Genomic DNA, 14,064 nt, shown 5'->3' on the forward strand with positions numbered 1-14,064 from the left:
GACAAGGAAAACAGAAAGTGAGGGTTGCAGGCATGCACTGGAAAACAAAGTGAGGGTTGCAGGCATGCTTAACTAGTGAGTAAATTTCCTTTGTTGATTGTTTCCCTTTCCTTCCATCCTGCTGGAAGTATAGAACAGTAAGCAGATAATGCAAGAAATATTCTAAGCAGTCGGAAAAGGTCACCCAGATTCTGGAGTATGTCTCCTTAGTCAAAGTTTTCTGACTATTCAACAAGAGCTTAGCAATGTTACACGAGAAATAATCTGCTAGGAGCAGAGACCACTCATCCTCCAACTTGTGAGGTTCAGGAAGGCTAGGTTGCAGAAGGGAACTGAACCTTGACAAACTTAAGTCTGGGCAGGGAGAAAGCCATCTCAGTGGGCCAGAGAGTCTAAGAGTTCACAGAACTAAGTTCTCTGTGATCACCTGGGGAGGGATTAGAAAAAGGTCTCTGCTTTGTCTGTCCTGATCTTCAGCAGTAAGAGAACAGGAGGGAACACATCTAAACTCCTTACTCCAATCCCAGGAAAAGGCATCCCATTTCATGGCCACAGGATCAGAAGAGTGGGAAGCAGCAGCAGCAGCTGGGGAGGTTAGGTACCTGTAGGTGAACAAGTCCATTGAGAGTTTTCTACCAACGACTAAGTGAGATGTATACATCTAGCTGCAAACTCCATTTCCCTTGAGATAACGAATTCATTATTTGATCCCAGCAGGAGACTGGGGAACTGGAGGCCCAGAAGCAGATCGTGGTCTGCCACTATCCCACTCCCTGACCAAAGAAAGAACAGGGGTTTGTACAAGAAGAAAGATTATGTACTGTAAATGTCAAGTGTCAGAGGGCTATCCGTGTTAGTCTGGATCTGTAAAAAGCGACAAAGAGTCCTGTGACACTTTATAGACTAACAGACGTATTGGAGCATAAGCTTTCATGGGTGAATATCCACTTCGCCAGACGCATGACATGAGTCACGTCTGACAAAGTGGGTATTCTTGACTCCAATATGTCTGTTAGTTTATAAGGTGCCACAGGACTCTTTGTTGCTTTGTACTGTAAATGCATGCTCACCACACCAGAGCTAGAGGATTTTGCCTAACAGTACCATAAAGGGGTGGTACTTGTGCCTCGTGGCCATGGCTCCTCCTCTAGCTGTATGAGGCAGCGCTGCCCTGATCCCCCTCAGGTCTTTCGCACCAAATGCCCAGAGACTAGACTCCGATGCAGAGGGGGCAGATGGTGGGTCATGGAATACACATCTGCATCACATCTTGGAGAACCACAGTTACAGTATGGAACCTTCTCTTCTTTTTCGATTAGATACAGCCATGTATTTCATTTCCGTGACTTGTAAGCAGACTTAGTCCCACTTTGTGCAGATCCTATTTAAACAGGGCCTGAAGGACCACCTTCCCAAATTTTGCATCAGCTCTTGATCCCACAATAATGGCATAATGGTTCAAAAAAGTATGCACTGATGACCATGTGGAAACCCTGCAAATATCCAATATTGAAACATCACTTAAGAATGCTATTGACATAGCTTACACTCTCACAGAATGAACTTGCACAGTACAGGGGGTGTGGCTGAAACTTCCGTATGCAGATCTGATGCCGGAAAAGACAGTTACCTTTCCATAACTGGTGTTCTTTGAGATGTGTTGCTCAGGTCCATTCCACAATAGGTGTGCATGCTCGCCATGTGCACTGGTGCCGGAAGTTTTTCCTTTAGCAGTACCTGTAGGGGAGCGCCCCGAGCAACTTCTGGAGTGGCACCGCTATGGCGCGGTATCTGGGACGCTGTGTGCTCCTCCCACCCTCAGTTCCTTCTTGCCAGACAAATCCAACAGCAAGGAAGGAAGGTGGGAAATGGAATGGACAGGAGCAACACATCTCAAAGAACACGAATTACTGAAAGGTAATTGTCTTTTCTTCTTCGAGTGATTGCTTATGTGCATTCCATAATAGGTGATTCCAAGCTATATCTTTTGGAGGTGGATAGGAATTCACAGACACTCAGGATGAAGCACTGCCCTGCTGAACCTGGTGTACTCTCCAGTTTGGGAGATTATCGCATAATGCGAGGTGAACATGTGGACCGATGACCATGTGCAGCTCTACAGATGTCCTGAATAGGGACATGGGCCAGAAATGCAGCCGATGAGGCTTGCGCCCTAGTCAAGTGCGCTCTCACAATCGGTGGCGGGGGAATGGATACACGAAGTGATCCAGTTGAAGAGCCACTGAGTGGAGATCAGCCAACCTTTCATGCGTTAAGCCATGGCAATGAACAATTGTGAAGACTTCCTGAATGGCTTTGTACATTCCAGGTAAAAAGCCAGAGCCCATTTCACATGTGGAGGCAGTGCTCCGCACTGGACACATGAGGTTTGGAAGAGAGCACTGTCAGGAAAATGTCCTGGCCCATATAATAGGTGGAGACCACCTTAGGGAGGAACGAAGGGTATGGGCGGAGCTGGACCTTATCCTTAGGGAACACCATGTATGAGGGTTTGGAGGTCAGGGCACGGAGCTCCAAGACCCATCTAGCAGACATGATCACCACCAGAAAGGCTACTTTCCACGAGAGGTGTGACCAGAGGCATGTAGCAAGCGGATCAAATGGAGGTCCAGTTAGCCTGGCCAGCACCAAGTTCAGGTCCCACTGGGGAAATGGAGGCTGCCCAGACCAGTAGGGTACAGGAGTCTGGTAGAGGGCAAATATACTGGTCACTGGATGAGTAATTTTCTGTTCCCTGAGTGACCACAGCAGGGGTTGCACTAGAGTAATCAGGAACCTGCTAGAACCAATTAAGGCAGACAGGCTGATTAGAACATCTGCAGCCAATCAAGGCAAGCTAATCAGGGCACCTGGGTTTAAAAAGGAGCTCACTTCAGCTTGTGATGTGCATGTGAGGAGCTGGGAGCAAGAGGCGCAAGGAGCTAAGAGTGAGAGGGTATGCTGCTGGAGGATTAAGGAGTACAAGCATTATCAGACACCAGGAGGAAGGTCCTATGGTGAGGAAGTGTTTGGATGAGGCCACGGGGAAGTAGCTCAGGGAGTTGTAGCTGTCATGCAGCTGTTACAGGAGGCACTATAGACAGCTGCAATCCACAGGGCCCTGGACTGGAACCCAGAGTAGAGGGCAGGCCCGGGTTCTCCCCAAACCTCCCAACTCCTGATCAGACACAGGAGTTGATCCAGACTGTGGGGAAGATCACTGAGGTGAGCAAATCTGCCAATAAGCGCAGGACCCACCAAGGTAGAGGAGGAACTTTGTCACTGGGCTAACATACAGAAAGAGGCGATCCAAGCCCTTAAGAAATTGACCAGTCATAACATGAAAGAATATCATCTGGCCCTGCAAATCGTGGATGAAAGGCCGATATGGCTGCTAGGTTCACCTTGATGTACAAGGACGCTAGGCCCTGGGCTCTAAGATGAAGGAGGTAGTCTACTATAAGCTGGATCGGAGCAGCCACTGGCGAGATGCCCCGATCAGTGACAACCAGGGAAAACCAAGATCATTTTGAAAGGTAGGCCTGATATGTGGAGGGCTTCCTGCTCTCCAGGAGGACACACTGAACTCCTTCCAAGCAAGTCCTCTCCTCCTGGCCTAACCACTGAGCAACCTAGCCATGAGGTGGAGGGCTGCTAGGGTAGGGTGGAGGAAGTGACCTTAGTCCTGGGAGAGCAGGTCCGGGTGGGCTGGCAGGCAACAGACCCAGCAGGGTGACTGCCAAGCTCAAGAGTCCCGTACCAATGCTGCCTGGGCCATGCCAAGGCGATCAGGAGGACATGGGCCCTATCCATCTTTATCTTTTCCAAGACCTTGTTGATCAGTGGAATTGGGGGTAAGGCATAGAGAAAGTGACCCAATTAGGACAGAAGGAAAGCATCCCAACCCTCCCCTGGAGCCGAAGCAGGGACACCTGTGGGTCATGAACAGGTCCACCTGGGGAGTGCCCCACATTTGGAAAATCCTGTGCACCACGTCCAGGTGCAGTGACCATTTGTGCTGAGAAGAGAAGTCCTGGCTCGGCCAATCCCCCCAAGACTTTTGGATGCCCGGTAGTTGATGGGCTTCCAAGTAGATATCATGGACTATGCAGAAGTCCCACAGCCTGAGGGCTTCCTGGCAGAGGGCTGAGGAGTAGACCCTGCCTTGACTGTTGAAGTAGAACATCGAGTTTGTGTTGTCCACGAGAACCCTGAGCACTCTGACCGCTCACTAGGCATGAGCAAAAAGCCATGCAGACTAGACGGACTGCCCTGAGCTCCCTGACATTTATGAGCAGGGCTAGGTCCTGCATAGACCACAGACCTTAGGTCTGGAGGTTTCCCACATAGGCTCCCCACCCCAGGTCCGACGCATCGGACACCAACTCTGCAGTCGGGGACCAGACCCTGAACAGGACCCCTTGAAGCATGTTCCCCTAGGAGGACCACCAGCGTAGAGAGGCTATTACAGGTTCGGGCACAGTGAAGACTTTGTCCATCCTGTCTCTGGACTGGGAGAATACCGAGACCAAATCAGAGCTGAAAGGGCCACATCCTGAGTCTGGCGTAATGAACCATGTACGTGCACACTGACATATGACCCAGCAGTTGGCGGCACGCTCTAGCAGTCATCACAGAAAACCTTGTGACCATACCAGTGAGCTCCCTTAGGGTTTCAAATCTGTCTGGTGGGAGGGAGGCTCTGGCTGATGTCGCTTCCAGAATTGCCTCAATGAACTCTAAGCATTGCACTGGTACCAATGTTGACTTGGTGTTGTTTACTAGCAGCCCTTGTGTGGTATGTGTGACAGGAGAAGTGTTATGTGATCCTGTATCTGTGACCTGCAGCTGTCCCTTGACCAGCCAGTCATCAAAGTAGGGAAAGATCTGAACCCTCACCACCCCTACCCCCCCGAAACGCCTGAGGTAGGCCACTACCACAGATATACACTTTGTAAAGACTCTGGCAGCCGTCGATAGGCCAAATGAGGGGACAGTGAACTGGTAGTGCTCCTGCCCTACTGTGAAGTGGAGGAAACGCCTGCGGTCCTCGAAAATATGAATGTGAAAGTACACATCCTGTAGATCGAGGGCGTTGTACCAGTCTCAAGGATGGGGATGATTGAGGTTAAAGAGACCATGCAAAACTTGAGCTTTACCATGTACTGGTTCAGGCCTCGCAGGTCCAGAAGGGGCCTGAGCCCCCCTTTGGTCTTCAGGAGGAAAGTACATACATGGTTAGAGAAGTGAAGGTCTGATGAATCCCTAGCACAAACCGGTAAATCGTCCCTAGGCGTCCCATCAAAACTGGCACTTACCCGCCTGCTTGCCCTTAGAGGGCCCAGGCTGGGACGCAGGTCAGGATTGCCTTTATGGGCGCTTTTTATAGTCCCTTGATTTTTTATAAGGGGGCTGGTATCTGGAGCGGGTGGCCTGACTGGGAGCCTACGGTTTGAACTTGGACTGGCTGGGGCCAGGACACAGAGACAGAGGGTCTTTAATGTCATGTGGGAGTCCTTAAGACCGTGTAACTTCAGGTCTGCTTGTTCCACAAACAGGGCCTTGCCATCAAATAAAAGGCCCTGCAAGGAGTTCTGTGCCTCGCTGGACAACCCAGACAGAAGGAGCCATGACGCTCTCCTCATGGACACCGTGGAGGCCATAGACCGTGCAGCTGTATCCGTGGCTGTCTGAAGAGCTGCCTAGCGGCAGCCATGCCCTCCCCAACCAGAGCCTTAAACACCTGCTTATCAGGCTCCTGGAGGGAGTCCGCAAATTTGGGCACTGAACCCCACAAACTGAAGTCATATCTGCCCAACAGGGCTTAGTGGTTAGCCACCCTCAGTTGGAAGCTCAAAGACAAATAAATTTTTCTACTGAATAAATCTAGTCTCCTTGAGTCCTTACTCTTAGGAGAAGGAACGGGCTGACCTTGATGCTCCCTAGAGTTAACCGCCTCAACCACTAGAGAGTTGGGGGCGGGGTGGGTATACAGATATTCATGCCCCTTGTCAGGCATGAAACATTTCCGTTCTGCCCTCTTGGAGATGGGGACAAGGAAGCCGGGGTTTGCCACAGGGCATTTGAGATTTCTGCCACCCTTTCATGAAGTGGGAGATCCACCCTGGCCGGTGCTGAAGCTGAGAGGACATTGAAGAGGGAGTCCGAGGGTTCCTCCCCCTCCTCACTTTGTAGGCTGAGGCTTGATGTCACCCTTTTCAACAGTTCCTGGTGGGCTTTCGTGTCCTCCTGCGAGACAGGAGGAGGAGGGGTCATTATCGCTTCATCAGGGGAGAACGAAGAAGGGAGTGCAGTGCCCTGCATCCCCGCCAGTGCTGCAGGTCCTATCACTTGATCCCCCTTGTAAGTGTGGGACTAGAGAATAAGCGGGCCACTGACCCTTTTCTGGGAGGCCGATGGTCTTTCTGAGGCTCCGGCCACCAAATGAGCCACCACAGGGGGGCTGCGTCGGGGCCCACAGGACCCATTGGCACCATGGCACTGGCCAGGGAGCCCAGTGCCACTGCACCTGCTGTGGCAATGTCGGAGTGGACTGCCCTACCTGGCCCACTGACTGTGGACAACGGGAGGCCGGGCTGGCATACAAACTACTGCTATCCCAGGACGGGGACAAGTGATGGTGTCGGGAGTGGTGTCGAACACGAGACCATGATCCCGGCGTGCAGGAGTGGGAGTACTGTTTGTAGCAGCTGCTCCGCGAACAGCTCTAATAGGCGGATCCACGATGGTGAGGTGCCACTGATCAAAGCCTGGGGCTGTGGGAGCAGCGCCCTCGGACAGGACGAAGAGGGAGAGCGGCGTCAACATCCATACCAAGAGGGTCCACGATAGAGTCTTGGAGATAATGACCTCCGGTGCTATCTGTCCTGGTCTCGGCAGGTCATGCTCTCATTGCGAGGTCTGCATTCCCTCGAGGAGGAGAGGTGCCTGGAATCCCTGGTGCTCCACACACAGCCAGACAACCTGGTGGAGGTTGACGGGGACTAGCATGGGCTGCATGCGGGATGGTCAATGTGCCAAGAACAGTATCAGTAATCTTCCCTCAACCGTAAGTGGTATCATCCAGGCAGTGACTGTGGGGGTCCGAGTGGGGGCTTGCCCCTGGACCGGGGATCCATTGACAGCGGTGCGACTGGTATCAGTAGAGACATAATGTCTCAGGCCACCTGCAAGGCCTTCGACATGGAGGGCACCTGAATGTGGCCACTGGCGTCTGGGTAAGTCGGCTCTGAGTGGGCTGGGCTACTCCGCTTGACTTGAGTAAGAGGCTGGAAGGCCAATGGGGATCGAGAGCTGCCCAACATTGAACTAGTCTCTCTTCCAGCCTTGCTCCGGTGCCGTGGTGGAGAAGGTCTCTTCTTCACCTTTTTAGAGTGTCCTGTGGACAGGGACCAGTGCCAACTGGTGGAGGGCATTGTTGGGTCACTATGCACCCTGAGTGCTCAGTGCCGACACAGAGCGGTGCAGCAGTGTGGGGGTAAGGGCCGACTCCATCAAAATGGCTTGGAGCTGTATGTCCCCACTCCTCCTTAGTCCGAAGTTCAAAGGATCTGCAAATTTTGCAGCGGTTGCAGACGTGTGTTTCCCCCAGGTAGCGTAAAAAGTCTGCGTGCGGAACACTCACAGGCATAGGCCGTTTGCAAGTGTCACATGACTTAAAGCCCAGAGAACGGGGCATGCCCTGACCTTGGTGAACTTAACTATTCTAATATTTTTTTTTTTGGTAACTATAGGTACTAATTAACTACGAACTAACAAATTCCAAAGAGGAAAAGCTACAGTAGAGCTGGAGCAGAGCAGTACTGAAGCACCTTCGCTGGCAGCAGGAAGGAACTGAGGTGGGGTGAGCACACAGCGCCCCTTATACCGCGCCAAAGCGGTGCCAGTCCAGGGGTCATTAGAGGCACACCTCTACTTGAATATTCCCTTGATATTGCTTATTCACGGTAATTGTTATAGTTGCTTCAGGAATAATATGCAATTGTGAATGGGAGACGAGATGGTTCATGTGATCCCAAATGTACAGAGTTTTTTCTCATGGATTCCAAGGCCAGAAGAGATCATTGTGATCATCACCTCCTATACAATACAGGCCAGAGTACTTCCTTGAAAAAATTCCAAGAACATATCTTTTAGAAAAACATCGATCTTGATTTAAAAATTAAACAGCAATGGAGAATCTACCATGAACACTGATGAATTTTTCCAGTGGTGATGTGTCCACACTAAAGAGCTTCAGAACCTCTTAATATTGTATGTAGAATTCTATAATAAAATTATTTCTTTTACCCCTGTGTTTACAGTTTATATGTCTTTTGTTTCAGGATCATTTAAAACTCAATAGAATAAGAATCTATATCAATGAAACGTGCATGCCTTTTTAAAGCAAACAGCATGGCAGGTGCAAAAGGGGTCCAACTCCAGTGTTTACCGTGCCTCTCCTCCTTGCTCCAAGCACCAATCACTCCCAAGCGCCTATCCTCAGCCAGGTAAGGCTGAGGGTGGAAAGACAACAATCTCTTAGGAGCAATCCCAGATCCTCAGAAGAATCCCAGATCCTCAGCAGCAGAAGCTACAGCAAGATGGCTTTTGTAGTTCCAAGATCCCAGTGACATCATCTTCCTGATGCTGCTGCCCTCTTCCTGCCCATCATGCTGTTCAAACAGGATCACTGTGAACTAGGAACCTTTTAATTTATTCCTGCAGCATCCACACAGGCGAGTTACAGCGCAGCACTTTGATGTGCACTGCTAGTCATGTTCCCATTCTCCAAACAGCAGGCAGCATAGGCATGCCCTTTGTCTTCCCCTATTATGTTATACATTTATTTAGATTATAAACTCTTCAAGGGAGGGACTGTTTTTTTTTTGTCTGTAAGAAGTGTGGCATATATTGGGCTCTATAAAAATAGAGCTACTAAAACCTTCTATTACAAGGAAAATATAGATTTTTATGCAAGTATCTTAGTATTTTTATTGGTACTTCAAAACAAAAATCTCAATTACACTTACGATACATTACTTGTAAGAAAAACATCAGCTACTTTAAGACTACACTTTCCTCTAAGAATGCTGAAAATAAAATCTTTCCCTGCAGATCTTCTTTTTTTTGGCAAGCAATGATTTTCCTAATTTTTAAACAGAGTATAAATCATCATCTTTGTTCATCTTATTTTTTGCGCATCAGCATCATGACTATCAATTTCATTAGCACAACCGTGACACCAGGTAGTTAATTAACTGCTGTTCCAGAGCAATAAAAGGTAACTTGCATTCCTGTATGTTAGTACTACAAAAGTGTCTCTATAGATAACTGAAATCCAGAAGATCCATGGGACATTCCACCAGTTTCACATCTCTAAAAGCTGGTTTGAGCACAAAGTTTAACTTAACTTAAAAGACTAATTTCCTTGTTTAGCCTTCCACAAATTACATTCCTTAGAAAGAAAAATTTATGCAACATTCCTGAGTATCTACTTTGCATACTTAATTTAAAATACTTGCGTATTTAATTCTTCATAGGGTTAACAGAAATAAAGGAGGAACGCTGAATGGTTATTTACCATCCTTTAAATGAAAACTAGTTAGTAACTAGAGTGGCTGAGAAAAAATATATTAAAAATGAGTTTTCAAAATATTTACATACAACCGTCATCTCATTCTCTTCATAACTATATATGCACTATGTTAATGATCTTTATAGAATTCATAAAATTGAATGAAGTATTTAAATTGAATAGCACGTTGCATGTGAACAGTTCAATAAACTTTACGAAGATTAATTTACGCTCACTACACATCTGTGAGGTAGGTATGCACATCCACTTCATGTAAATATACCCATTTTATAGATGAGGAAATGGAGGCAAAGATTAAGCAACTGGTCTAAAGTTACACAGGAAGTACATGACAGTTAGGAACAGAACCCAAACCTATCAACTCTAGCCCTGTGCTTTAACCACTAAATCATGCTTTTCTACAGCATCACAGCACTGATCATAGAATTGTAACAAAAGCTAGAGATAGAAAAGACATCAATATACACCACTACCTCGCTATATTGCAACCCGATGTAACACGAATTTGGATATAACACGGTAAAGCAGTGCTCCAGAGGGGCGGGGCTGCACACTCCGATGGATCAAAGCAACTTCAATATAACGGTTTCACCTATAATGCGGTAAGATTTGGCAGCTCCCAAGGACAGTGTTATATCGAGGTAGAGGTGTATCTGTTATATCACCTAATGGATCTACCTGCCAGTGCAGAACTGCTCTCTAAAGCATATTTTCCAATCTACTATAAAACATAGTGAAGGGAAAAATCTTGCCCTGTCAAGGAATTATCCCGATTATCTGACAGGTCATATCCATCTTTACAATAATGTTCAGCAAGACTAGAATTAAGTTCTATTCTTGAATAACATTTAAATTCATGTTTTTTAAAAACCATCATATAAAAATCGGAAAGTGCCTGTACTCAAATCTGAGCAGACTGTCAAAATAGTTACAAGACTTAATTTTTTCAAATATACATCTAACTCAGTACCTTTAAGAGATTACAATCTTAGATTACACTGCAGTTTTCCACTGAGCAAAGTAATATTTGGGAGAAGCAAAACAAGCTGGTAGTTACTCTTTATGCTTCTATCACATTTTACCCTACAAATGTATGTTACGTAATTATTAGTGTAAACTTATTACCACTGTAGCTCCCTTGGTTCTTGAAGTAAAGACATTCACACATTCCTGGCAGCATGTTCAATAGTAAAGGTATTACTCTTGGTGTCCTAGCTAAATCACAACTGGACAATTGCCTTCCACCTAGATAAAATTCCCTTGTAGTTTTAACTGTGATTGTTCAATTGTTGTCCTGAATAGTTGTGCTGTATTGCTCGGGGCTGTTTCATGGCTACTACCTTCTATATTAGAAGAATAATGTGTGATTGTGTGCACACACACAAATCTAATTAATGGGGTGATTTGGGATCTTTAGATGAAAGGTGCTAAATAAAATGTAAGTAATGATTTTAGTGCTGAGCAGCAAGACCTTTCAATTGGCCTGGGTGAAAGGGAGAAAGATTAATCTATTCCTTATTGTCCTTTTTTCTCTCTCAACTAATGCTCATGAAAAGCACCATCTGACACCAAACTGACATCAAGAGACTAAATCCTCTATCTATCCATCCATCCACAGAACAAGCAAAGCAGGAGCAGCAACAATGCAACCTTTCCCACTACCTCAATATACCTCAACTCTAATCTGAAAGAAGGTTTGAGAAGTTAGTTGAGTCTCCAGACCCATTTAAAGCCTGACTTTGATACAGAACTGTCAGCAAAGGTACCAGTAGTGCCAAAGTGATACTGATTCTGTGACATACATACAGTATCAGTTCACTAGGAATTGGTCTTGGAATCAGCACTTCACTTCACTGAGGCCAGTGAAAAATCATAACATGGCAACAGTTTTTAATCATTGTTAACAAAGACTAAACATGCATCAGTGACCAAGAAGTTCTGCAACTTATTGCCAGTCCACTAAACCAATTATTTGCTCCCTACACCCAGTTTAGTACTTTTCTTTATTTTTGCTGTCTGGGCAGCATAGTTTTTTATACAGTACACCATCAATAAGTGACAATGCTGTATTAAAGTAAATTAACAAAAAACATTGAGAGGAACATACATAACCTTTCTTCTTGCATGGTATAAAATATTTCAAATTCAAGTATCCAAAATGAATCAAACAACATATTTTAATACAATAAAAGGGCTCAGTTCACTATTATTTTGCTAAAAAAATTGAAGACTTGATCCTGAAGCCCTTAAACTCTGCAAATAGCTCCATGGAGTTTAGAGGAACTCCTCATCTGAATAAGGGCTGCAAAACAATCTTTAATCATCATTCTGGGTTGGGAGAAAAGGGATTGACAGAGATTTATCTGCTGGCTAGTCATCACTCTCTGTTCCACCATCTTCTGAGGATTCTTCCATTTCTTCTGTTATCAATGTAGAAGAATGATGTGCTTTTTGTGCACCTACAACAATGAAGGGAGAAAATGTAGTATATTATCATGTAAAATAAAAATATATTATAATTATAATTATTAATATATTTTGATTATGTAGTATGAAAAAATGTACTGTAGACTTTTAGTTAAAAAACCCAAAAGCACACACTGGAGAAAAAATAAACCGATGAAAGAGAATAATGGCGTGCAGAACTGGTGTTCTGTTAAGGATGCTGCATTCAGGATTAGAAGCAATACTCATTTCTCCATACCAATTCAAAAGAGCCTGAACTTATTTGGTTTTGGGAGGTGGTGTGTAAATAACTATTTGGTCTAGATGCTTAACAGGAGAGAATATGTTATACATCAAAAGTGAAATGAATATCCATCAAACTTGTACTTCAGGAGACAGAACATAGAACGAAATTATTTGGCTGTGAAACAAGCTTAAAATAATGTTTTCCTAACCAGCTTTGTGAACTTTGAGCAATAAGATGAAAGAGGGATCCATTCTCTTATGAATTTAGAAGATATTAACAACAGGTGATCTAAGTGAACATAATCTACTATTCAGCCCACAGTTGTATCAGAGACGCTCCAGTACAAACTACAATGGCTATACCCACTCCTTTAGTGGTGAATTAATTCTAGAAATTCATATTAACAAGCTTCTTCAACAGAAAAAAGCAGATGACAAATATCTAGGGTAAACTGATAGACTGTTCGCTCTCTAACACTGAAAGATATGCACAGCTGTTTGCTTCCCAGGCATTAATACATACTCTGGGTTAATTAATAAGTAAATAAGAGAAAGTTACTCACCTTGCAGTAACTGAGGTTCTTTGAGATGTGTGTCCCTGTGGGTGCTCCACGCTAGGTGACGGTGCCTTCCAGCGCCGTTGATTGGAGATTTTCGGTAGCAGTACCTGGTTAGGACACATGCACTCAGTTGGTATCTCCCGTCTCATTGGAATCTTCCACACCCTCCTCAGTTCCTTCTCTACTGTGGAGAATCATACTAGTACTCCAAAGTAGAGGGGAAGAGGGCAGGGAGTGGAGCACCCACAGGGACACACATCTCGAAGAACCTCAGTTACTGTAAGGTGAGTAACTTTCTCCTCTTCTTTGAGAGCTGTCCCTGTGGGTGCTCCACTCTAGGTGAATGTGTAGCAGTACCCACTATGGTTGGTGGGACTTTGGAGATGCGGCAGTGAGTACTGTAGATAGTACTGTATGGTCTACTGTGGTGTCTGCCGTGGTGTCTTGCGTGAGAGCATAGCGTTTTGCAAACTTGTATTCAGATGACCTCATAGCCGCTTTGCAGATGTCAGGAATGGGAACATTGTGTAGGAAGGCAACAGATGTTGACATGGCTCGAGTGGAATGAGTTCTAATGCCTTCGGGCAGTTGAAGATTTTGCGCATGGTAACAGGATCTGATGCAGTCAGAGATCCACTTGGATAGACGTTGTTCAGAGATAGCTGTACCTTTCGATCTTTTGGTAATGGAAACAAAGAGTCACGGGGACTTACGAAATGGTTTAGTCCTGTCTAAATAAAAAGTGATTGCTCGCCTGACTTCGAGAGTATGCAGGGTTGCCTCTTGCGGAGTCTTGTGAGGTTTGGGATAGAAAATAGTAAGTATATAGGTTGGTTGAGGTGGAAGGTCGATACCACTTTAGGAAGAAATTTAGGATGTGGTCTCAAAGTGACTTTGTCTTTGGAGAAGAGTGTGTAGAGAGGGTTGGCCATCAGACTCATTTCACCAACTCTCCCTGCTGATGTTACGGCAACTAAGAAAGCCACCTTCATGGACATATGGAGATAAGAAGAGGTAGCCAAGGCCTCAAATGGAGGTTTCATGAGAGCATGAAGAACGAGGTTAAGATTCCATGCAGCCGCTGTTGGATAAATTTCAGGGTAGAGATTTTGCAGGCCCGTGAGAAAGTGTTTTATGGTGGGGTGGTAAAGAATGAATAACCGTCTAATAGGTCATGGAAGGTGGTAAGCGCCGCCAGGTGCACTTTGATGGAGC

The 14,064-nt window shown here is 45.9% G+C and overlaps 1 protein-coding gene across 1 annotated transcript in view; it reads right to left on the bottom strand.

Moving 5' to 3' along the window:
- Nucleotides 1–9,004: 9,004 nt before the first annotated feature.
- TDRD12 (tudor domain containing 12) overlaps nucleotides 9,005–14,064 on the bottom strand; it is a 156,020-nt gene continuing 150,960 nt past the window's right edge. The window contains exon 32 of the mRNA XM_050923143.1: nucleotides 9,005–12,057. Within this exon, the coding sequence (XP_050779100.1) occupies nucleotides 11,969–12,057 (89 nt within the window). The 3' untranslated portion in view covers nucleotides 9,005–11,968. The remainder of the gene's footprint in view (nucleotides 12,058–14,064) is intronic.

Source organism: Gopherus flavomarginatus, chromosome 14, assembly GCF_025201925.1.
Source record: "Gopherus flavomarginatus isolate rGopFla2 chromosome 14, rGopFla2.mat.asm, whole genome shotgun sequence".
Classification (NCBI taxonomy): Eukaryota; Metazoa; Chordata; order Testudines; family Testudinidae; genus Gopherus; species Gopherus flavomarginatus.